The sequence below is a fragment of the Helicoverpa zea genome, chromosome 3 (genome assembly GCF_022581195.2).
Source record: "Helicoverpa zea isolate HzStark_Cry1AcR chromosome 3, ilHelZeax1.1, whole genome shotgun sequence".
In the NCBI taxonomy this organism is placed as follows: Eukaryota; Metazoa; Arthropoda; class Insecta; order Lepidoptera; family Noctuidae; genus Helicoverpa; species Helicoverpa zea.
Genome location: NC_061454.1, coordinates 9,395,135 through 9,420,931, shown reverse-complemented (window position 1 = coordinate 9,420,931; position 25,797 = coordinate 9,395,135). Strand labels below are relative to the sequence as shown.

Genomic DNA, 25,797 nt, shown 5'->3' with positions numbered 1-25,797 from the left:
AATTTCAAGGATAGGATTATATGTAGTATAGGGACATAGGGTGAGTCGACCCGTCAAAAGTTTAGTAATGCTTGGCGCAGCTGCTCCGAGCAGCCAGTTCCTTCGTCTACCTATAGGAAGTATAAATATATATGGATATCGTGTTGCTTAGTCTAGTGGATGAGAAAGTCAGATACTGCCTATTTCCATGTATAACACTGCTGCACTAGCACTTCGCTGCATTTGGTTAGACTGGAATCCGACACCCGATGTGGTTACGAGAAGTCAACGCGGATGATGATAATAAAATATGTTCAAGAGGTATATTCCTGCATGTATTGCTATGCACTTTACATAATTTAGGTAGAGGTTGTCCTCTACCTGAATTCTTCGTTTGTACGAGAACACTGAGCTGATTGATTTTATACAATTGACAAACTTTTCCTGTTGACCGAACTATAACTTTAATTAATGTTTTAATCAGTTGATTCGCTACCTATTTAAAAAAATGTTTAAATACATTTGTGCAATTATATCTACTTTACTGTTTTATTATAAAAATCTAAAAACTGTGCCTAAGTAGGTAGGTATATGAATAGCTTCAGGACAAAAATAATACAACTATTTGTATTCCTTTCCTGCTTTTAATCATCCGATTCATTTTAGAATACATTTTGTAGAATTGTTCAGGGAAGGAAATACAATATTTCCTTCCTACACATTGTAGAAATAACCGACTTGGTCGTTTGTCTGCATATTAATGAGCAAATACAATAAAATAGCGACCAGCGAAGTGCCAATCACAATTGAAAACGGATACCAAGCTGCTACCGAGTCACAAATGTTATGATATTGTGGATCACCACAAGATTTATTTAAAGCCTACAACCACAATATTATGCACTAGACTAGTGCTGCGCTAGAGAAACTGCCTTAGTCTGTCATGCTTTACCGTCTGTATATACGACTTAGACAAAGTCCAACGACTGGCACATTCTGTTCCGAGTGGTTCGCTCTACTCATGATATTTTCAACGGTCTACTACCAGTTTGACCACAACAACTACATCATCGGCACAGAAATTGCGGAAGCCTAAGGCCTAAGGTTCTTGTATGAATATGTTTCAAATAATATAATATTAGTGCAAGAGCTATATTTATGGCTCATGTCACATCATGTGTTAAATCTATGGCGCGACGGTCGGTTGCGATTTGAGGCCGCACGAGTCAACGCCACTGCCAAGGTCGCCTCGTCCGCCACTTGAAACAATCGTTACTTGAATTCGGTGCAAGCAACTGAGCTTTATCTTTATCTATCGATCAATAGCATAACGCCCATTGGGCGAAAGGAAAAATTCCGATTAGCAAAATAGATTCGTTGCAAAAAGTGATCATTGCTATCAGTCACTGATAAAGCAATCGGAATATTTTGTAGATATTAATATAGTTATACAGTTTGCATTTTATAATTAAAGCCCGATCCGTTACCAAAAGTCTACGAAAGTGCTACAAGACAAGTCAGATTTAACCTCATTTCCGAGACCGGTCACAATCAATTCAGGCCGAACGGTAACGTCCACGTCCAACCGAAGTATCATTCGGAGAGGTTGTTGATTTAGCAAATAGAATAATAATGAGATGACGCAGCAAAACCGATAATAAAGTGGCTATCGAATAATACTCATTTGCGATTTGTTACATTGTATGGAAAGCCGTGCAATGTAAATTTGCGAGCGACTGTGCTCGGGTGAACGATCGCAATAGAACCGGTCTGACAGGCAGCCGAGGTAAAAAGGATCCTCCCGGGAATGTGCCGCCGCGCCGCCGCCGATCCGGACCTCCGACCACTCCCGCACTCTTCTATCAGCTTCCAGATATTTCCGGTTTATATTGAATCTAATTAGTTGAACCACATCACAGACTGAAGTACTCACAGCTATTGTATAGAGGAAACATAACAGGAAATTTATTTATTTTAAGTTGTATTAATAAAAAATACACATTTACATACCTAATTCACATTTAAATTGTAAACAACCAATAACCACATGTAGATATTATCACGAATTCCGAAATATTATAAAATACTTAGAATGAACGTTTCCTCATGCAATTACCACGTAATTAGCAATAAACGCCTTCGTTGGAAATGCTGATAATAGCTATATTGATAACAGTTGGGTAAATGTTCGTATCGTCTTAAAATTCTCTAAGGACCCGTGTTATCGGTCACTTATCAGGTAGGCATCCATGACTATAAAATTGTAATAATTCCCTATATTCGGAATCAGTAACATCTGCAAAACAACATCTCTGGATGGTCGCAGAGCCAGAGCCAGATCTGAACAGATTAACACTCCTTAAAAATTTAGGAGACTTTTTACAATAAGGGCATGCAGTGAATTTTCTAAGAAAGGGAACATCTTATCTTGATTCGACAGTCATATTTTAAAGAACTAACGTAGGTATTTATCATACCTATGTAGGTATAAATATTTTGTTCCAACATAATACTACTGTAGTCCTTCTCAATCTGTAACAGATTTCCGAAAAAGCATCGATCGCTCGCTTCCTAGCTAAACTTTTTTTGTTTCAAGAAGGCCATTATACTAGGTAATTTGCTAATCGAATGAAAATAGAGTTTTGCATAGCTCATTAGCGTATTTTCTGTATTGATTTTCACCGAACGCATTATTAATATTAATTTATATTTGTTTTGTCCTAGGGAACAATGGGAAGGAGAAAGAAAATTCGCGAAACAAGGAAGCCACGTCACCAGCAGCGCGCTCCGCAAACGGTCAGTATTCCATAGATATGTTTACTATCTCGACATCATAGCTACGGTTGTTCTCATGCTTATGACAGGGTAAAAACCTCTTCTCGATCGAATCTCATTGACTAGCATCGCAGCCTCGATCCATAGTTGCCATGGTGATAATCGTGTATAAAGCTTGAATGAGTGCTTAATAATCGAGCTTTGAATCGGGAAGGGAGGGAGCGCCCCTGGCTTGCGGCGCAAGGGTCGGGGAGGACCGAGGCGCGCACGTGCGGTGCCCGCGTCCCCGGAGCCTGGGGGTGGCGGCGCGCGCAGCCCGCTGCGGCCGCGCCCGCCCCGCCCGCGCGCCGCTCCCCGCTCTGCAGGGGCGACTCGCGACACCCCATCCTACCACATTTCTGCGGAAATTGGAATCCTCCCTGGATATTCGACAAGCACTATATTCGCATGTACGATATTATTCTTCAATCGATGAACGTTATTATGATATTATTATCTCAATAACGTTAACGAGAATGACTCATAAGATAATAATTAATAGTTAGATTATATTTATGTTCGAATAACGGCTCGTCCAATCAATTATGACAATAATAATAAACGTCGCCTTGGTACGAGACAAAACAATGAACTTGATATAAGTAGAGTTTACATTACATAGTGCTCATAACAGTCTCGGTATCGTTGACGTAAGTACCAACTTATTTCAATCATTATATTTCTTCCCTGCACGGACACGTCCTGCAGCCCCGCTGATATGACAATTAAAACAACGTTGTATTGTAACATTTCTAACGTGACATATCTGTGGGACCAACTGCCAGATAAACGAACATCCGACTTCCGTAACCACCTACTCGTATTACATTTTCAAATACTTTTGTACTAGTCATATAATGGACTAAATCGTGCCTTCTAAATGCATAAACTTTTGCTCTTGTTATTCGTAGAGGCTTAAAGTCTAAGCGGAATATAGGCACTACCCCAAACCAAAGTTGCAAAACGCGACAAGGATAACTTGCTCCTGGCTCGGTCGAACACATTTTGCAGTATGGGCCGCCCCAATCCCCATCGACCGGTGTGTAATACAGACTAAATGAATCAGACAAATACACGAACAAATTTTTCCTGTAGCAGGACCCCTTTTATTTTTGCGTTATATGGTGAATGGCGATTGAAAGATCATTAAGTTTGCTTGGTTTTCGAATCGATTGTTGAACAGTAAACAACTAATGCACGTTCACTTTACGTGACAAACTCGTGTTTTTACCGATAGGGCGATGAGGCTATATGACATCATCGGGCATAACAACCACCTTTCCATTGGGAATAAGCGATTAGTTAATTGGTTAGAATCTTCCCGTCCATTACTTACAGCAGACTGGGTGAGTCAAGTGTCGTGGTATTCCTTAATTGAAGTTCTGACGCGCTTTTATTATCGCTCGCTGAGATAACGTTATATCTTTTGTTAACCATGAACAATGTTCGAGTTTGTGAATGTAAGTGTGCACTTACATTTAGTTTAAACAGCGGCCTGCTAACAAAAGAACGCTTGACTGTCTCCAAAATAATAACAACTGCGAATCGAATTCGTTAATGAAAACACCTTTGATTTAAGTAAGTCTCTTCACTACTGGCACCCGATACTTTAAGGAGATTGCCTTCTATCTTCCATTTAATATATTTATACTTCGGCCGTTCAGAGAATGCGTTCCTGACACCTATCAGTTAGTCACGACTAGTGATGGGCACAACATAACACTGAGTTCGTTACCGTTCCTTCAAAATGAACCGCCGCATTATTTTAAGATTATTTTCGTTTTAAATTGGCGGAATCATTTGTTTTATATTTTAGTTATTTAAGTGGAAACCAAAAAAAGGTAATATTCATATAATAAAATTGTTTTATTTATTCTTTGTTACAAGTACATTGAATTGAATGTGCGAACAGAATATTAATCAGACTCCGATTTGCTTGAGGAGGTGGTGTCTTCATCATCATCTTCGCCTACATGTATAATTATATTATTATCAATAACAGAATCAATCCTGATATCTCGGTCTAACAAAAGCCGGGTAATCAAATAAAAACAGATCGAAAACACTTGAAAAACGTGGTCTATGCGCACGAAACGACAACGGACGACTGTTTTAGCGTCACAAAATGGCGGCCCATAACGCCATTTGGGGTTACCATTTTTAATCTAAGTATAAAAATGCGGTTTGGTCATAGTTTTATTTTTATATTTCATAAACGTTATAATTAAGTCTTATAGTCCATTATTTTCCAATTCTTAAAAAGAAAATCAAAACGTATTATTTTATATTATAACTGTATAAGAACAGATTACGATACTTGCCTGTTATTTTTAGCACAGCACTACAAAATATAAACCGCTGACATAACCTTGTAATAGCGCAGTATAGATTTAGAAAAATATTGTTTACCAAGTTATTTGACACTCAGTTTGGCACAAAATTATAACATTCATTGATTATTGATATAATAATGTTGTTTTAATGCTCCTCAATTGTTAAAACGGTAAACAACCAGCAAAAATATTTTTATCGTAACTGCAACGCCATTGCAAAGTTACGTCGTCAGTTCAATCGCGACGTGTCAGGAACGCATTCTCTGAATGGCCGAACTATAATACCATTTAACAAGCTTATGAAATTCTTGTATAAGTAGACAGGGACGTATCCACAGCTGCTCATAAACATTCACGTCAATTTGGATCGGTTCCAGTGGTGAACACGACAGCATAAAATACAGTTTTCAAAAATATTATTTCAGAAAAGTTCTTAATTTCATCATGCCGTCACCTATAGTTCGGCCATTCAGAGAATGCGTTCCTGACACGTCGCGATTGAACTGACGACGTAACTACATTCATTGATTATTGATATAATAATGTTGTTTTAATGCTCCTCAATTGTTAAAACGGTAAACAACCAGCAAAAATATTTTTATCGTAACTGCAACGCCATTGCAAAGTTACGTCGTCAGTTCAATCGCGACGTGTCAGGAACGCATTCTCTGAATGGCCGAACTATAATAGGTATCTACCTACTAAACATATCCACGGTTATTTTCTCAAGCCATAATAGAGAACTTTCATTGATTAACTAAAAACACAAAGATGCTCCATTCCAGCAAACAAAATATCCTTCGTTGGAGACCAAATATTTTAGACAAAAAAAGTTTTAAGTAAACAATTTTCAAATTGGCGAATTACATTAGTGACCATTTAACGGTTTGCGATCATGACCGATTCCGTTTTGATTATAGTTAGCAGTAAGTAGTTATTTGAAACATTGGTTTCTCTTAACTTTCTAGAATTCGGAAAGGCAGCGAAATGAAGTAAACTGCTTATTCAAGGAATTATTCAGTAGCTAAATGAGACCTACGGTATATTTCATCATAAATTATTTTTTGAGCGATATTCCAATATCCACGGACTAGCATCCCACCTTCCCCATTTGCTTCCAAATCTTATCTCGTCTAATAACTATCACATAAACGCAGATAGGTGCCTACCTAGATTAGTTGCTAAATAAATTATAATACTGTAAGTAAAGTCAATGTACAGGCTTTCAGTTGATGTCATAGTAGGAGGTAAGGTCAATGAACTTCCACCGAACATTGTCCACAATTAATAAATTCATGTTATGGCGGCCGACCGCGAACACATTTGGCGAGCTTACTTTTTAATTTCAATAAGGATCGCTCACCGTTTATGATCTCAAAATGTTTCATCCATGTGGCACTTTGTGTAAGAATTAATTTTCTATTGTTTGCCACACTTTAATTATAAGTGATGTTTCATGAGTCACCGTTCGTCTTTCCAGTGTTCGCGAGTCTTTTTGTTCTAGCAACACTTACGTGCTTTTTGTGTTCCCTCGCGCCATCGCATCGCACGTCATACTTCGCGCCTTACTTTATAGCGGTTGGATAACTCAGTTCCGCTTCGAAGCGCGGATTAGTTTGTTCATTACCGGAAGAATGTGACCTAACCGTCAATTAGACAAACTCCTTGACTCTGATAAGATATCGATAGCTGCAAATTATTCTACGTACTTAATCATTATACATAGAAGTGGAACTTAGCTTCCAAGCATATAAACATTTTTGGCAGCATTGTAACCAAGATTAAAAAGAGATATATTTGTTTGAGCTGTGCAAGTAGGTTGTTGTAACCTATGTTGCTATCGGCTTAGTTTTCAACGTATGCGCCGCTTGTCTAGTGGACTATTGCCCGGAGAAAGTAAAGATACTAGACTCACAGATCAGATGTATCCTCACCTACCTACTGACCTGCATATTTTCACAGACACAAAGATTAGAAACAATCTAAATTTAATTTTCAATTTTCGTCTAGTTTAAAAAAAAGTGTTGGTATCAACTACCTACTTTTCAAAACTCCAATTAGTTTTGCATTTTGCACAAACGGTAAATATTGTTGGCGCAGATACGTTCGCCTCTCGTTGTTAATTAGTGCACTCGAGCTATTACATTAAAATTGCTTATGGTTCGAAAGCGTCTCCGCTAGTGCATACCACGACTACCTACCTAACGTCAATAATTTTAAAAATATTATATGCTTTAAATAATAATATAAGTATACATATTTATTTGCAATTCAATAACAAGTTTTAATAAGAGTTGGACGCTAGTGATAAGAGGTCAATACTTCGACATTTTATCGCAGTTCAATGGCCCCACAAGATTTATAAGGAAGATGGTGCGAATTTTATATACTCGTGATCGAATATTACCATGTGATTGAAGAGCTAGATTTTGATTTTGTAACTTGGGCAAAAAATTACCTTTTACTATGAATTTGAAAGGCACAGATATCTTTAGCACGAGCGCTCGTGCAGTGATCGTGTTGCAGAAACAATAGCCGGCGCCGGCAGTCGCGGTCACTGCGGCATCGATAGGCCAGCTAACTTACGTTACACTTAGGGCTCTCACATTTGCCTATACCTGGATACGTATATTTTTTCTAAATTAAGGACTTATGCGGCTAGTTGCTCGTTTACCTTCTCTTAGACCTATTTAATATAAACATCTACAGAATTATGAATTTTAATCTTACAGAGTGCCTACTTGCATAATCTGTAAGATTAAAATTCATTGTGATATATGTATCACAATGACTCAGCTTTCCGGTATGAGGACCTACGCGTGAACCCGTCAAATTCTCAGATTTTGATTCAACAAATTCTAAGAATTTAAATAATGCATGTACAATGGCTATATTCATACCAACTATGAAGTAGGATGTACGTCTTACACATTTTGGTGAGTCCCCTTCTTGGCAGTCGGGTAACGACTGCACATAATATATCATTCAGTAATTGACCGATGAACAGAACTGACTGCATGCGTCGATATTGGTCTATTTATACGCATGTGACGGTTACGTGTTATCTACTTTTAGACATCTATTTTTGATATTTAACAGGGACACATTAAAATAACTGCCAAATCGGATGCCTATTTATAAATGAATTCAACACGGGCGATACCTCTCAATAAATTAATTACCTTTAATCACATTTTATGTCATCTGAATTGCAAAATAGATTCCATCATTAGCATTCCTGTTTGTAACAAAACATTTTCCGAATACAATAAACATAGGAAGATAGGTTCCGTGTATTTGCACAGAAGCAAAAATAGTAATGGCAGCAAACGTAGGTTAGGAAATCAAGTAGAGATGTAGCGCGGTTCGAGTGCGGGAGGCTGCGATCAATACGCGGAGCCGTCGACGCCGCCGCCGCGCCGCGCCGCCCGCCGCGCGCCTACGAAAGCGAACGCACCGACCTCGCTGCCCTTCACCGAAGTGTCGACGACCCCTGGACCCGCGCGCCTCCCCCACGCCACGCTTCCCTCACATCAGCCCTTCGCTCTTCTCCAGCTCGATCTTCGTGACCTGATTAGTTAAAATTTCCTTTGTCACCAGCAACACACCGTTGCCAAATACAAACGTAGATATCTTACTTATATTATAAATGTGAAAGTTTGTGAAAATGTATGGATGTATGTTTGTTATTCAATCACGCAAAAACGGCTGGACCGATTTGATTGAAATTCGGTATGTAGATAGGTGATACCCTGGATTAACACATGGCTACTTTTTATAAACACACCACACGGGCGAAGCCGCTGGCGGAAGCTAGTTTGTAATAATTTTCATTTACTGAACTAGTACGAAAATCACTATCAGGGTAGTAAGTAGTAGTAGAATTCAGGCCAAACATTTTATTGACCGAAATCTCGTAAATGCCTGTTTCCTAAATTTTCTAGAGATTATAGTGGTGAGTTAAATAAAACACATTCTCTAACAAGTGCGAGTAAGACGGTTCAAGGCAAATGCCAATGTAACTTCTAAGCAATAATGCGATGTCAAGTTTATTTAAGCCAATAAATCTGAAGTCGCCAATCAGCCCTGAGCGCGTCATAATCACGAAAAGCTGAATTTTTGCCCTAAAATCCAAGCTCGTTTTTTGTATGTAATTGTATTGGTGAATCATTTGTCTATATATTTAACTAAGTGATGATGTCATAGTTAGCTATCCAGCTGGATGGATAAGCAATGTTTCCAGTGACGTACCTTTGCGGGGAGTCTAGCCAATGAACTTGAATTGGATAGACCTCCACTGCACAAGACACGTGCTATAAATACAAAAGCTTTACCATCGCTGAAAATGTTCCATTCTTATAAGGCGAAGTACTTTGCGGTACATAGCTCAATTTATATTAACTAATTAGGTACATAATAAAACAACACTTTTTTAAAATTTTGATTAGTATAGTCACGCTGATGTTTAAAAATGTCTGTATTGTTCTCATAAAAATTTTGTAACAATAAGTCATTTTCGATTCACCACACATTAAATAATACTTCATAGCTGTAGAAATTGTTTTCTAATAAATCAATGACCTAACTCAAAGATAGACAAACAAATAACTACCGCAAGCAACGGAGTCGGATGTCGGGTGCGGCATCTCACGTGGCTTAGTCCACGACTATTTTAGGCAGCGTGCATGGCATTTGGGACGCGTGCTGGAAACTACCTACTTACTGCGGTTTATTTTCGGATGCCCTACTAACAGATCTCTTACTGCATAGTGATATAACAGATTTCAACTAACGTTAAATTATGAACTTCATTTTTTACAGATCCTGTCTAAAATTCTTTGCATTGATTTATTATCTACCGAGCGAATTTTTACTAGAGAATAATCATTCACGGTCTTGTGAACTTTACATTAATTCATGTCTCTATCCAGAGCATCTAAGTAAAAAAGCGCAGCTATCATAGTAATTAGGTTCGCCGGAACACGACTGCGCAAGCTAACGTTTTTAGCCTAACACAGCAGCAGTAAATGTAACGGTTTGCTTAGATTAGGTATCTATGAGTTTTATCTCGAATAATATTATATCCTATTCGGTTTAATTTCTATCATTCGTGTAAAGTACATAGGTATCCCATGGCTGTATGGTGTTATGAAACCTGGGCATTACAGGATGGTTCTATTTAAAACCTTTTTGGTGAGAAATTGGCAGGATGGGAAATTTCAAACGTTAATCCAAAAACATCAAGATGGAAAGAGAGGCCGTAGTTATCATATAGCGCAGTTCGTGTCGTTCCGGGCCGGGAGCTCTTTCCACCGCTCGTGGTAGGGTAGTCATATCGACCCGCTTGCCGAGACACCAACAAATGAGCCGGCTGCGGCGCGCTCGTACACTTGACATTCGCGTTCCCCGAGAGAGGGTTCACGACCCTAACGATATCGACAAAGTTGTATTATTGTAATCATTTAGATTATAGCATTTAGATCGCCTTATGTATTGCGTCCATCGATACCTACACAACGGAAGCAAAATATTATCATCTATAAAATAATGGCACTGAAATCTTAGTTCGCAACGGACAATTTATCTCTTATTGATATAAGTCCTTTCACCATAGGTATTTAAGATTTCAATAATGATTCTATAGACATGTTGCTCAACGGCGTATCCCGATTCCTTTATAGTATAAAACTTATATTTTTTTATTGTTAACAGGCGAGGAGCACCCTGGGCAGAAGCAACGCAAAGGTTTTTTCAGAAGCCTTTGGAAAAAATCTCGCCATTACTCCCTAGAGCATCCGTGAGGAAAGGCCATGGAAGAATTTCGACTTGACTACGATTCACGACGTGGATTTCCTCGTACCCAGCAAGAATGAAGTCACGTTCGAATAAGTTAGGCCGAACTAGTTTTAGTTCTGAGAGAATACCGACTCGAAAGACGACTTCACCGAATTAGACAAATATAATTATAGAAAAGATGTAACACGTCATGGCAGAAATTTTGATTCATTACCTCCATAAGGACTTAATTATCAACACTAACAGATTAAAATAGTTGTGCAATTTGGCAGTAGGTTCGCTAACTGAATGTTCTCCTCGATAACTTGTTGGGTCACGGAAACAAACTTTTGTTCCTAGCAATAAGATGTGTTGGCTCAAGGGACTCGAGTATTATTTTAATAAATCTGATGTATAGGAATATAAAACATTGTGTATTGATTTGTATAATTCATGCTTTTTATCAACGCATAATTTATTCGTAAGATGTGATAAGTAGGTATTTTATTCATACACATTTTCTTTTTGCATAAATAGAATTGTAGAAATGTAGATAACCACGTAGCAAGTAAACTGACGCGTTATCATTAAAATTTCTTTGATATATTGTTACATAATGCTCTTAGAAAAATAAATAACTAATTGCAATTATTATGTCATCTGGGGAATATATTTAGTATAATGTACTAATGCAACTTAACTCATAATTTTCGTATTAATTCTCCAATATTAATTAAAACATTAGAGAAAGTGTTGCTATTTTCAAAGAACCAAAATCACTTGATAGATTATTATTATAATTGCTACAAGTTAAACATTTTATACCAATCCTTGTATTCGAGTGTACTTAACTCTTAATACTGTAGATTTTGTCAAAAGGAAAATAAATTATGTTCATTAGCAATATTTTTTGGTTTTAACTTACACCCACTTCCCTTCCTTCAGGTTTTATACAACACAGATAAAAGAAAATCCAAGTGTTATAATACAAATCATTTTATTATTAGATAGACACAGTTCCCATCGCTTATCAGAAACAATGTACAAAGCTATAGTAGTAATATCAAATATAAACAATATGCACCCTTCGTTTACTGCAAGCCTTGTCTGAGGATACAGGGTAATTGAGCGCTTCTATTTCTGCAGCTAAGAGATAGAATAGAACAGAATGCAAATGTTTATTACTCACTACACAAGATTATAAATGCGGCACAATTAAAAAGAAAGCATAGCAGAAAACTGTAATGGCGGGCCATGTGGGGGTCGAAGCCGCGGCGCGTCGCGGCTCGGACCTCGTCCGCCACGCACTGATGTGTCAGATATTACTCACACGATGGTTCCAGTGGGACTAGAGATCTTCAATTAAAATCGTAATACTTGGGTTACAGTGTCTTTCAATTTGTAACAAGCCCTTACACAAAATGCTATTTATAATTATATATATATATGTTGTATAATGTTGTTACAGTAATTTCATTACGTGGTTATTATAACTTCTCTTCAAGCATCTGTACGCGGGCATATTTGTCTAGATGGCTAGTGACACAAATATCAAGTCTACCTCGATTATAATTTAATTTAGATCATTGTACACGCCAGATAGAGTATCAGAATGCTTGAGAAGAAACCTAAAAAAACTCTATACATCATGCTTTGAGACCTGCTTGCAAAGCTGAATATGCTTTACCGTACTGGTCAATAAAAGCAAACTTTAAAATACATGTAAACCAATACAGCTTACAATTACTTTATGGAAGCGGTGAGCGTATAAAAAGGGTCCAAAATCCGCAAAGTAATTGCATCTGCACACAGTTACTAAACGCATCACGCACTGATGACGCCATAATTTATCGAATATCAAAACAAATGAACGGTCCTTATCACTTTATAGAATATACAAAATGCAGTTACTTATTTCCCTGTGGAAAAAATATTATCTTATAGTATTCTTAGATCACGGCGCGCTTCGATCTGTAAAAAAAGAAATATTGCTTTTGAAGTCGTCGAGGCAAGTTAATTACTCTGCAGAATTGTTAAGTGTACGCTGATCGACAAAAAATTGATCTCAACTCACCTCTAATAACCACAGGTAATTAAATAGTCTCCTAACTTCTCCACTACGGATGCGGCTTGCTGGGGTTGGATGGGTTCTTCATACAGAGAAATTACGACGGCTGAAACAAAATATTTAAATAAACTAGCCGCAGTAGATTATACACGGCCGTCACTTGCGATTCACTTTCCCTACACATAACCGTGTCTAAGTACGAACTTTCCCTTTCTTCAACATAGGAGATTAAGACTATACGTAACATTCACGTGAAAAGTACATAATTACGAAATAATGAATAATTAGTAATGCTCTTAATATGTCAAAATTTTATGTAATTTGAGGTTGAGCAACTTACCTAACTTGGATTTTCTTTTTCAACAAATGTGAATATTAAAAAAAAAATTTGCTCTATTGCAAGATTGACATTTTTTTGCATCGCAATAGCTCTTATGGCTTATCGATTATTATATTAATACACCCAAGTTATTTCCCTGAAGCTTATTAAATGGACTTTTAGATAAAAATTATACCATTACCAATTTCAGTATTTATTAGTGCAACATTATAAACGTATTTTCCAGGAGTTGTGACAGTTTTAATTTTTTGCGACTGTGGTGTATTGTGTTTCTAATATCTAGTTGTATCAATCTTCCATTAGTCTTTGAGCAGTTATTATGCAGCTTACAGATAAACAATTACAGTAAGCAATCAAGAAATAACCAGATCACAAAGAAATCACAAACCTTGCTGTGTCTTCATGCAGTGCACGCCGACCTTGCCGAGTTTTGCGCGTATGATGCGGTCTGAGCCACTGAGGTAGATGTATCGTGTGCCCGCTATCGTCAGGCCACCGCTCGTTAACAGTGATTCATTGTCGAAACCGGCCACCATCTTCGCGACTTCATCTTTTGATATCTGTTAACAATGTAACAGTTGTAAGTTTTCGCCTTTGAGATAAATGTACGTTACCTTCAATGTACACTAAATTATGTATCAATGCTACAGGCTAAGGGCTAAGTATTAAATAATACTATAAATCGCGAGTTCCTGGTTCCTGGCTTAAAGAAATTTTATTAAATCGAGCCCTGATAACGGTATAACTTAACTTTTTAGAAGGTGCGTTTAGTATTTGGTGAGGACGCGGGAGTCACCGCGGTTAGCACGAACATTAAGCTTATTCGTCAGGGAGAGTCAGACGAGGCGATATTTTTTGCGCCACTTATGGTTGCACCTAGCCGTAGATCAAAGATGACGGTGACAAAAAACCGATCGCGACAATGAAGTAAAGTGAAGTTTATTACTAGACCAGACAATATCGGCGTATCTGAATATACCTCACAGGACACTATAGATGAAAACTGATCGAAAATCCGTACACTAGTTTTTTAGTTTAGTGCAAACAGGCAGAAAGATCAGTGACTTTGTTTGTAGTGTCTGTATTTGACGTTAATAAATAACTATAAATTTTAATGTCACAGCTCTACTGAAGCGATAACATACATCATCCTTGTATAATAGCAAAACAATAATGGTACATTTGCGATCGCCTCGCGATCGTAACTACTGTCGTAAAATCTACTCATATAAATAATTAGGTACATAGCTTGTATGAAACTAGCATCCTATCGAAGCTCGGCTTTATCGCTCGGCATATCTGACGGTGTGGGAGTGCCTCTGTAGATTAATTTAATCGAAAATTTGCATATAACATAAACAACTAAAAAACAAAATACATATTTTTAATTTTGTCATAATGTATCTCCTAAGCTATTTAGTCAGATGTTAAATTATAGACCTCATATTATGGATAAAATCTTGATCAGCTGTTTTGAATCATTAACCTAAACTGATATTCAACACTTAATGGCAAATATTTTTTAAACGGTTTTATTTAGCTCACCCCATTCGTTTTTTTGAAACCTACTACTAGTCATACAAAATACAACTAGGTACATAATTATTTAACTTTCACAAGATTGCTTAGCTGAGTCTGATTTTGATGAAGTTTTTAAGCATTTTGAATTGAAAATGATGGAAGTAAACGCTTGGTTTGATGAATATATTGAGATAAAGAATCTATTCTTTGAATTCCCCATTTTTAAACTTGCTGCAATCTTCAGCATTAGCAGATAAGAAAATCAAAATATACAATTAGTTCAAGTTTTGTTAACAATTAACTGAATTACAGCTTATTATTATGTGACTAGTGTTTCTCTTATCTTAATCATTTTACCATAAAATTCACAAATGTATGGATTCAAACTATTCTGATTTTATGAAGAATCTTTATCCTTGAGGAAGTAGCCTTCTCATTGAGACAGATGAAAAAAAATGCCCTCTGTCTCCTAGCACTTATATGGCCATGCCTGGTATTGTCATAAGTGCATCAATTCATAATTAAGGCTTTAGAGACGAAACTCTTGTGTCACAAAGATACAGGTTTCATGTCAAAAAAAAATCTGAGGAAGGTATTCAAGTGAGATGAGAAAAATCATAGTGAATGATAATTTTATCTAGAAAATCACTATTTAGTGATAGTGCATCAAATATTGAGAAAATCATATTCTTGTTAGACAAATTAGGCAGCAAAACTAAAAGGTTGAAGGAGCCTGTCAGAATCTGCATGATAGGTCAATGACTCATCCCAGCGTACAACTGCATTAGTTTCAAGTTAAGACTCAAGAGATAGAAAAATAAGATATTTTTGGCAATCAATTTAGTAACTACTGAAACTATACAAAATTTAAAAATATCGCAATGTACATCCTCTCATATTTTATTGGAAATAATGTACAGTAAAACTTCATTAAAAGAGATGGTCATGAAAAATTGCAATATTTTATCAAGCAAAGGAGTAAGTTCTAAGATTTAGTTCCTGAAGGTAAGTCTCCCAGATAGATCGAACTCTGAAATTTACGGAGCTAATAGCGACATGGGGCATTATTACATGTAGATATGAGATTAGTCACAACAATATCAAAAAAGTCTGAACTTGACTTTACTTCAGTGCGAAATTCGCGACAGAATCGACCGGCATTCGCATTTCAATAGCATGTAGTTATTCCTAACAAGATACCGGCCGGCAGTTTTGGCTCATTCTTTACATACTAATGAAAGCAGTAAATAATACTTAAGCAAACATTAATATGAATGTAATAATTATATTTCTTAACAGATTTTGGCAATCATCATCCACAGGGTGGCGAAATTCTCATTTCTAATCCGAATAGCTGGCTCCCACCACATGTCGCCATCTTGTCAAACTGCCGGATAAAGAATTCGTCATCCGACGAACCTAATATGAACTGCACTTGATAACACTATTTAACACTGATATTCACAGCAAAAATTAAATTTGCAAATCACTGACCGCATAGTAAGAACTTGACAGAGGAAAAACTTACTTCGAAGCCTTCTGACTTGGCCCAGACATTCCCATCGTGACCGGCAATCGCAGCTTTTGTCACACATCTGGATGCCATTAACTGTTTATCGACATAATCTTGCCAGCTCATTTTGATTGAGTTCGACTTAAAATAAAACTACACTTGACTAAATCACAATCTACTCTTCACAACGAGCAAGCGCTTCACACGAACAAAAAGCACTGCCGTTCCAAAATGGCAGCGTAGTCATAGACACAACCGGAAGACCGAGTTCACCACTGCCAACTTAACAAATTAATAATTAGTTTATGGCACACAATCAAAGACAATGAGGCTCAAAAGGCCATTATTTCAAAACATTCATAAGTGATGGAAGCACTCATACACACAACTCAAAGCAAAACCGTGGATCTATATTCTTCGAGCAAAAAATTAGTTTTGCAAAACTCATCGATTAGACTTGAAAAAAAAATAAGACATCCTATTATATAGAAATGTGCCTAACAACACATATTTATGTACCAGATACCTTATATAAGATGCGCCTTAGACAATCAATGAAATTGCGCTTTATTCGATTTTGTGGAAATGAATGATAATTGACCGTATACTTGGGGTTAATATTACAGATCGATTTTAAGCAAATATTGAAGATTTTACTAGTATTTTTGTTGATCAAAATTTTTATTGCTCATTATTTTTATCGTAAACTATGTTTAGATTTTGTCTATTTAACACATTATGCACGTTACGCGTTATATTGACCGTCTAGGGAGCGCCTTATTTTGTTTTCAGTAAACCTGAACCTAAAGTGTTGGCCATTTTGAAGAAGACTTTTTAAAATAAAAATCTTTATTAACAAAGATATTATTCTAAGTCGAGTTGTAGTAAATACTAATATAATTTGGTAGACAGAAAAAGCAACTTTGCTATAGAGAAATAGAGGAGTAATCGATAGTTCGTAAAAGTCCGTGCATTGAGAGACTGTAGTCCATAAATTTTCGTGACGTACTTCCGCTATTGTATTCCTCAATAATTTAGTATTATTCATCTTGTTAAAATCGAACACGTTTATCGACTTTTAATAATTTTATAAAACTTAAAAAAATATATTAAAATTATTGTAATACATTTAATATAAATAAATACTCAATTTCGGAAAACCTTTAAAAAAAGCTTCTGTTAACTTAACTTGACCTTGCTTATGCTTTGCTAGTTCTTTTCCGTTCAGCTACCGCGATTGGAACATGTCTTATTCACCTGAAAGAAGGTAAGTCGGGTTCTTTAGCTTGTTGAGCTGTTTTATTACATGTTTGTAAGAAATATCTTACAGAAAAACCCTTGGGCTCCGTTATGGCACTGTATTTTCATGTAATTCGCCATATATTGTGAAATAATTTCAATGTCCCTGTCGCCGATTGCCAACATGGCGCTGGTAGGAGTACATTATTGCAAGTTCGATTCAGCGCACGTGTTTTCCATTCTAGATTCAATTTCCCTTTATTAATCCGTGAAAAAAACACGATGTTCTACGTTCTGTGATGGTTCTGATGTATTGCTTTTATTTCTAGTGTTAACTTTACAACAATGATATGCCAATTTGACAGAAGCGCTACTATTAATGCAATTTCAATGATTTTTACTTTTGCAAAAGAAGGTTAACATTATATCTATAGTAATATACCGGTTGTGTGTTAATACTTTTAATTTTAGAATGATTATTATTGCTCACAGATCAGAAGATTGGCCGGAGGATTCCAAAAATGGGCCATCAAAAGATCAAGGAAATTACGATGGACCTCCGGGTATGGAACCCCAAGGGGCTCTGGACACTAACTGGCATCAGGTCGTGGAAAGCTTTGATGACATGAATTTGAAAGAAGAATTGCTGAGAGGAATTTACGCCTATGGTTTCGAAAAACCGTCGGCCATCCAGCAACGCGCTATTATGCCTTGCATCCAGGGCCGCGATGTTATAGCTCAAGCCCAGTCTGGAACTGGCAAAACTGCTACTTTCTCGATTTCAATTCTTCAACAAATTGATACTAGTATTCGTGAATGCCAAGCACTTATTCTGGCCCCAACCAGAGAGTTAGCTCAGCAAATCCAAAAGGTATGAAGTGTGGTGTTTTGTGTTGTGTGTCGTGATTTATTAACGCTTACGAGTTTGGAATTAACACTGTGATACTTTTAGGTGGTGATAGCTCTTGGTGATCACTTGAATGCTAAATGTCATGCCTGCATTGGTGGCACCAACGTGCGCGAGGATGTGCGTCAGCTGGAGAGTGGTGTTCATGTGGTGGTGGGCACGCCTGGTCGCGTCTACGACATGATAACTCGCCGTGCTCTGCGCGCTAACACCATCAAGCTGTTTGTGCTGGATGAAGCTGATGAAATGTTGTCTAGAGGGTGAGTCATTATGTCCTTGACATGATATTTTACATTTAGTGCCATAATATTTGTTTACATGTACTAGAAAAGTCCATGTGAAAGATGTCATGATTCATGCCTAAATTAACATCTATTATACAGCATAAGTCATAAACTGATTTAATAATAAAGAAGTAATGATATCAGCTGTTACAGTGAAATAATGAATAAGCTAAATGTCCTTCAGAGTTTCTTTTTGTGTTTATTTATTAAGACTTGGATGTAAATAGTATGATTCAAGATAGTATTGTCTAATCTAGCTCTATTAATGTACAATTTACTCATCCAATGGACGATAGTTATATTAATGTATGTGCTTTTGTGTATTTCAGATTCAAAGATCAAATTCATGATGTATTCAAGATGTTGTCTGCTGATGTTCAAGTCATTCTGCTGTCTGCTACCATGCCGGACGATGTACTTGAGGTATCTCGATGCTTCATGAGAGACCCTGTGCGCATTCTTGTGCAGAAGGAAGAGGTACTTGTTTTGATATTATTACGACTAAGCGCTAATTTATATTGTTAAGTTACAGCTAAACATTTATCTTGAGAACTACTGCATTGAATTTACAGTCAAATAGATTAGTGCATTCAACCTTCTAATATAATTTTGAGAGGGAGGTTTTAATTTTATCTGAATGCGTTCAGTACTTCTCTAAGGATACATGATTAGCTATGGGAAATAGCTAGTCTTGCATAAAATTGTAAGCAGAATGTGACAGCTATATTTTACAATTGTAAATATTCAATTTGCTGAGCTTTCTACAAAAATCTACATAGTGTTGATGCCAAATTGCCAACTACTGCTTATGCAGTCTCTGTATATGTTGATCAAACAAAATCCACTGATTAAAGACTATAATTTACAGTAGATAAATCAATGCATTTTGTTTGTCAACATTGTAATTTTCCTTTTGTTGCAACATTGAAATATTAAATTCTTTTACAGTTAACACTGGAAGGTATTAAACAATTCTACATTGCTATTGAATTAGAAGAATGGAAGCTGGAAACCCTCTGTGACTTGTATGACACCCTCTCCATCGCTCAGGCTGTAATTTTCTGCAACACTCGTCGCAAGGTAATTCTCAAGATCCTGCATATTAAAAAACTGCTGCTTTTGTGCAAAGTTACTTTTTGACTCAGAGATACATCATTCCTCTGCAAAGATCTTATCTATTAAGTATTGTCAATCTATTAAGCATTGTCTTGTAAATTTGCAACATTATCATTGCCTTGTAATAGTACTACTCATGAATGTAACTACAATTTAATTGTTCTGCCATACATATATTTTTGCATTTTTGCTGGTGCTCTTAATATTATTTCTAACAATTGTTATTTTCGGCAAAACAAAGTGACCTTGCAAAGATAAGCAAATTATTTCCTAAATAGTGAAATGATGATGAAACAATTTTAACTTATTATTTATGATACTAGAAATAATTATATGCTGATTGGTTTTGTTGACTTATATTTTCGTTTACTTTGATTTCAGGTCGACTGGCTGACTGAGTCTATGCATGGACGTGACTTCACCGTCTCTGCCATGCACGGCGATATGGACCAGCGTGAGCGTGAGGTGATCATGCGGCAGTTCCGTACAGGATCCTCTCGTGTCCTGATCACTACTGATTTACTTGCCCGCGGCATTGACGTGCAGCAAGTCTCTTGCGTCATCAATTATGATCTGCCTACTAACCGTGAAAACTACATTCATCGGTAAGTGTACATAATGTAATAATTTTAGCGCTAGTTGAACTGATAAGGTTATATAAAATCATAGCATACAAAATACGCGCCGTCATGAAGTTTCGGAAATCTCAGTGTAATGGAGTTATTCCTATAACTGCTGTCTGGTTATCTGGGCTCTTTTTTCACTGGTTCAAATGTTCTGAACTCGTAATAAAATTAAAGTCGAAATATTTTATGTACTCAAGACAAACATGTTATGCGTGCGCCGTTTTCTGCCATCTGCAAAATATAACTGGCGTTAAATGCATTTAACTCCAGAAATATGTGCATATGTGCAATGTTTAAAAATGACCAAAATATGTATAATTGCATATGCAAACATGTAAATGCATATAAGCCAATGTCTAGTTATCATATAGTAGTTGACATACATACAAACATACATATATTCAAATTATGTTTCAATTTTTCCAGAATTGGAAGAGGTGGGCGTTTCGGCCGTAAAGGAATCGCAATCAACTTTGTAACTGAAGCTGACAGAAGAGCACTCAAGGATATTGAGGAGTTCTACCATACAAGCATCTCGGAAATGCCCAGCGATGTGGCCAACCTCATCTGAGGCGCCTACGCTTACCCGGTTTATACTTTGTGTCCTGCGTTCTATTGCGATATTTATAAGGTGTGTGCATTAGGAGGAGCCTTCTAATAACCGCTGTGCCGAATTTTTCATTGGAACTCATTTCGTTCGGACCGATATAATCGTTTTAGTTTAATTAATGATTACATTATACTATAATAGACGTATCAATATAAGTTTAATATACATAGTTAGGAGTAAGACCGGCTCGGCCGGATGGCCCCCGTTCCGCGCAGGCCTCTCTGCCGCTTGCAAAGAGGTCTCATCGGGTACTGGAGAGGCTATTTCAATCACAAAAGTTCTAGAAGGAAACCCACTGTATTGTAACTTTTTTTTCCAGTTGTACATAATATGGTAACTGTTTTTGTAATACCCTAAATAAATATAATGAAATATCTCAACTGTATTGTTATTGACATACTTGAAAATTGTAGCGCTCCATTCCCGATCGGAACCTTAATTTCTCTAAAGCATTGTATTGAATTGTGTAAATTTTGTTTTACAGAAGATCTACCCACTGAGCCTGTGAAACGCACTGTGGACACAACTATGTGGAAATAATAAATCAAAATTTCCTCAATATGTTCATTACTTTCTTTTGACAGGTCCTTATTGTATCCTGTATTCCCATTTACATTGCTTTTGCATTTTACTTTTTAAAAGATTGTTTTCTACATGGTTTTTATGTTCATTTCGAATTATTTATATTTTTGGAATAAATTTTGTTCGAAGTATTAGTGACTTTTGACAAAAATGATAATTAAGGTTCCTACGCTAACATAATATTATCTTTATATAAGTACTAAAGCTGATCTAATTCCAAATACATTTAATAACCATAATATGTTAATTTTAGCTTATAGACACTTTGTGACGATCAATATTCAGATATAAACGCATGACAACTCTTTTGTGTCTTGACTCTTCAATATTGATAGAACCCATCTCACATCCATTATACTCACTATTCCAGATTATTGGCCAATCGAAGCTGGATTATTAATACAAGTGAGAAAAATAATGAATAATGAATTTCAAGTTTGGATATTATTCTGATTAAGACTGGTTCCTGTATAAACTGAAATATTGAATTCATATTATATCCAGATCTTGAATTACTCCTACCTAACAACCCTTACTCCAGATTCACCAATGGCAAGTATTTTAATGTTGTTAGTATAGTAAGCTCTGTGGTCTTGGCTTAATTTTACGCTGCTACAATTTAAAATAAGGAATATCGCAAATACTAGTCAACTTGAACTCGATTTGGATGTACTATAGAGTTACGAGCTCGAGAATCAGGAGCAAATTCATATTTGCTACATCTCGCGGTGTAGGGCGGGTAGTTTACTTATAAACCAGCGCGTGTGCGTTCGCGCAGCGGAATTTTGTTGAATTTAATGATTTTAATTATGCAGATAATTAGTGTAAGACTTTCTATAATTTGTGTATGGTAAATAAAAAATTGTGTATGCAGCCATCGTGGAGAAATTCACCAAAAGCCGATTCCGCTGGGCGAACGTTGTCCTGGCGGAACTTTTTTTAATCCATAGACTAGAAAAAAAGAGATGTGTCCAAAAATTTGTGTGTATTTGTGTATAATTATTTATGTATGAATGAAATCAGTGCATGCATAAACTTCGGAGAAATTCAAGTTTCCGCTACGCGAACGTTTGGTCATTAGCTAGTTTTCATATAAAGCGCTTACATAGAGAGCTGTAGATTTCTACATACGTTGTTTTGAATTTGTTTATTTGTTTAAAAAACAGATTTAGAAAAAGTCGTAGGGTTTAAAAGATAAAAATATAAATGTAAAATACACTTATTAGGTCTTAGTTCTTAAAGGATGCAGTTTGGGGTCTAGATTTTCACGTTTACACAAACCTTGTAAGTATCTGCAACATGTTGCCAAGTATCAATGATGTTCTGTTAGTAATTAAAAAGTTATAGGATAATTTACCATGAATAGATCACTGTTTACAAAGCAGTCGAATATCACGACGTTCTAAAGGAATTGCATGGTAAAATGTCTGCCAATAATTAGTTTAATCATTCAACTATTCACTTGCAAAATTTCATGTCATTAAATTCAGTAATTAAAGAAAGACAATTATAATACTGACGAAGCATCGAAAACCTACATAATCCGACCAAGTTCGGATAGCTATAAAAAAGCGGCCGTGCTATATGTATATTTAGGTAACATCCCAAAATTTAAATTATAATACCGGTATTGAATTGGTACAGGTAATAACACAATTGTTGTTTCGATATAATTTATAGGTTTTCTACACCTACTTTTTTAATGTATTTGACTATGACAGAAAGTAGGTATTAATACGTAGGTACTTTATTTAAGTATGCGCTTGAGACTTGAGGTATAATCTAGATATATTATTAATTTAAGACAAATAATATTCATACGGCTAATTTCTATTGAAGATTTCACGGATCAAGATTCTAACTTACCCCTTAGGGAAATGAAATAATTACCACATGTAAGTAGGTACTACCTACTGTTTAGGTAAATATTTATCATATTGTAGCTTATTACACTATTTAACCAATGGACTAGGCATGCACGAGCGTTCCACTTTGCAACTTTAGTGGATCAAACACTGTACGCAACTGTACCATAATAATAAATACTAACCTTCCAAGTTAAGAACGTTTCTAAGATAATGGCACGGCCGCTTTTTTATAGCTATCCGAACTTGGTCGGATTATGTAGGTTTTCGATGCTTCGTCAGTATTATAATTGTCTTTCTTTAATTACTGAATTTAATGACATGAAATTTTGCAAGTGAATAGTTGAATGATTAAACTAATTATTGGCAGACATTTTACCATGAAATTCCTTTAGAACGTCGTGATATTCGACTGCTTTGTAAACAGTGATCTATTCATGGTAAATTATCCTATAACTTTTTAATTACTAACAGAACATCATTGATACTTGGCAACATGTTGCAGACACTTACAAGGTTTGTGTAAACGTGAAAATCTAGACCCCAAACTGCATCCTTTAAGAACTAAGACCTAATAAGTGTATTTTACATTTATATTTTTATCTTTTAAACCCTACGACTTTTTCTAAATCTGTTTTTTAAACAAATTCAAAACAACTTATGTAAAAATCTACAGCTCTCTATGTAAGCGCTTTATATGAAAACTAGCTAGTGACAAAACGTTCGCGTAGCGGAAACTTGAATTTCTCCGAAGTTTATGCATGCACTGATTTCATTCATACATAAATAATTATACACAAATACACACTAATTTTTGGACACATCTCTTTTTTTCTAAAGTCTATGGATTAAAAAAAGTTCCGCCAGGACAACGTTCGCCCAGCGGAATCAGCTTTTGGTGAATTTCTCCACAATGGCTGCATACACATTTTTTTATCTACCAAGTCTTACACTAATTATCTGCATAATTAAAATCTTTAAATTCAACAACATTCCGCTGCGCGAACGCACACAACCAGCGTAGTGTTTGGCTCATGTGCGTTAGTTCGTATGCATTCACTTCTAAGTAGACCAATGGATGATTTTGGTATGTTCGCAAAACTATTTTTGCGATGACATCATTGCTTAGTCATGGCGTCATGATTCAGCGGCAGCGATCCGAAAACCTACGTCCTTTGTCAGATGTTCTTGATTCTCTAGAACTGTAAATTATAGCTGGGACCCGATTCTCCTAATTTTACTTAAGCGACATACGATTCACGTTCGACTCGATTCGACTGAGATCCAATCCCGACTCGATTACGATTGAAGCGTATGTGTATATTCCGCAATTTTTTCTTTGAGATAAACGTTTTTATCCTTTTCTGTCATTCAATAATGAATCATTTTGTCTGCAAATGATTAACTATTGCAATATGATTGTAGAGCAAACTACCGTATAGACCTAAATCACCAAAATAGCAGACCAATCGAATGTCGTTGGAATTCGATTGGTCTTATAATTAGTAGCAGAATGCCCGATATGGTTAAAACTGCTATTGCGACCATATTGCGATTCGATTTTGACATTATTAACCTACATCCATAGATTTCATACATTTTCACACGCTTAGGAGGAAAGTCCTGGTGGCGTAGTGGGCAAAGAATCAAAATCTCAAGTATGAATGTTCAGGTTCAACCAATGCAACTTTCATAATTTTGTATGTAGGTAGGTACCTACTTTCTTAGTATGTATGGTAAGTAAAATAAATCGACTCGGTCTAGAAATCTGTGTCTAGTGTGTGTGGATGCAGCAGTTTCGTCAAGGACTTCCAAAGTTTAAGGCCGCGTTTCCACTGACGCGGAGCTGGGCAGAGAGGAGCTTAGCGGTGCACAAATTGACCAATGACTATGCTTGTAATCTCCGCTCCGCGACAATGGAAACAGTAGGAGCGGCGTGGAGCAGAGCTGAGCGAATATTCATACATCGAGGCGGTGCAGAGCGGAGGACAGCGGGGCGGTTCCGAGAGATTGAGTGTAACTAAGTGCAAAAATGCGCGATTCCAAAAGTATGCTCCACTCCGCTCTGCTGGTTATTCCCGTTCGGTAACACCCTTTCGTGAACACTATTGACCATCGGGAAAAAAAAGTTTCGTTCGTTCACACTGTTGACGAACGCTACTTATTATTGGGTGTACTATGCCAAATCGAATGACAAATAATCGAATATCAATTGATCGACCACT

General features: G+C 36.5%; 3 protein-coding genes across 6 annotated transcripts in view; 2 read left to right on the top strand and 1 right to left on the bottom strand.

Moving 5' to 3' along the window:
* Nucleotides 1-11,807, top strand: part of LOC124645649 — a 114,360-nt gene extending 102,553 nt beyond the window's left edge. For all 3 annotated transcript variants that reach the window (XM_047185476.1, XM_047185477.1, XM_047185475.1), the window contains 2 exons: nucleotides 2,704-2,775; nucleotides 10,839-11,807. In XM_047185476.1, coding sequence (XP_047041432.1) covers nucleotides 2,704-2,775; nucleotides 10,839-10,927 — 161 coding nt within the window. In that variant the 3' untranslated portion in view covers nucleotides 10,928-11,807. The remainder of the gene's footprint in view (nucleotides 1-2,703; nucleotides 2,776-10,838) is intronic.
* Nucleotides 11,808-11,881: 74 nt separating this feature from the next.
* LOC124645652 (profilin) lies at nucleotides 11,882-16,588 on the bottom strand. Its single transcript, XM_047185479.1, has 4 exons — nucleotides 16,359-16,588; nucleotides 13,698-13,869; nucleotides 12,976-13,075; nucleotides 11,882-12,872 (listed from the first exon to the last, which is right to left on the bottom strand). Exons 1-3 carry the CDS (start codon nucleotides 16,467-16,469, stop codon nucleotides 12,978-12,980), a joined length of 381 nt encoding a protein of 126 aa, XP_047041435.1. The 5' UTR covers nucleotides 16,470-16,588; the 3' UTR covers nucleotides 11,882-12,872; nucleotides 12,976-12,977.
* An 864-nt stretch (nucleotides 16,589-17,452) lies between these two features.
* Nucleotides 17,453-21,686, top strand: LOC124645846 (eukaryotic initiation factor 4A). Of its 2 annotated transcripts, XR_006986279.1 has the most exons (8): nucleotides 17,453-17,610; nucleotides 18,075-18,453; nucleotides 18,535-18,749; nucleotides 19,103-19,250; nucleotides 19,722-19,853; nucleotides 20,271-20,494; nucleotides 20,942-21,146; nucleotides 21,610-21,686. XR_006986279.1 is itself a non-coding variant. In XM_047185783.1 (7 exons), exons 1-7 carry the CDS (start codon nucleotides 17,588-17,590, stop codon nucleotides 21,084-21,086), a joined length of 1,266 nt encoding a protein of 421 aa, XP_047041739.1. In that variant the 5' UTR covers nucleotides 17,453-17,587; the 3' UTR covers nucleotides 21,087-21,686. The 2 variants fall into 2 exon arrangements, 1 of the variants encoding a protein (XP_047041739.1); XM_047185783.1 differs by having other exon boundaries at nucleotides 20,942-21,686.
* Nucleotides 21,687-25,797: the final 4,111 nt, after the last annotated feature.

Bases quoted from the DNA above. Each gene is read 5' to 3' on its own strand.
- LOC124645652 (XM_047185479.1), bottom strand. From the start codon at position 16,469: ATGAGCTGGCAAGATTATGTCGATAAACAGTTAATGGCATCCAGATGT. The intron at 13,870-16,358 runs GTAAGTTTTTCC...CATTGTTAACAG, and splicing joins CCAAGTCAGAAGGCTTCGAA to ATATCAAAAGATGAAGTCGC. The intron at 13,076-13,697 runs GTTTGTGATTTC...ATTTTGTTTCAG, and splicing joins CTGCATGAAGACACAGCAAG to CCGTCGTAATTTCTCTGTAT.
- LOC124645846 (XM_047185783.1), top strand. From the start codon at position 17,588: ATGTCTTATTCACCTGAAAGAAG. The intron at 18,454-18,534 runs GTATGAAGTGTG...TGATACTTTTAG, and splicing joins TAGCTCAGCAAATCCAAAAG to GTGGTGATAGCTCTTGGTGA. The intron at 20,495-20,941 runs GTAAGTGTACAT...CAATTTTTCCAG, and splicing joins CGTGAAAACTACATTCATCG to AATTGGAAGAGGTGGGCGTT.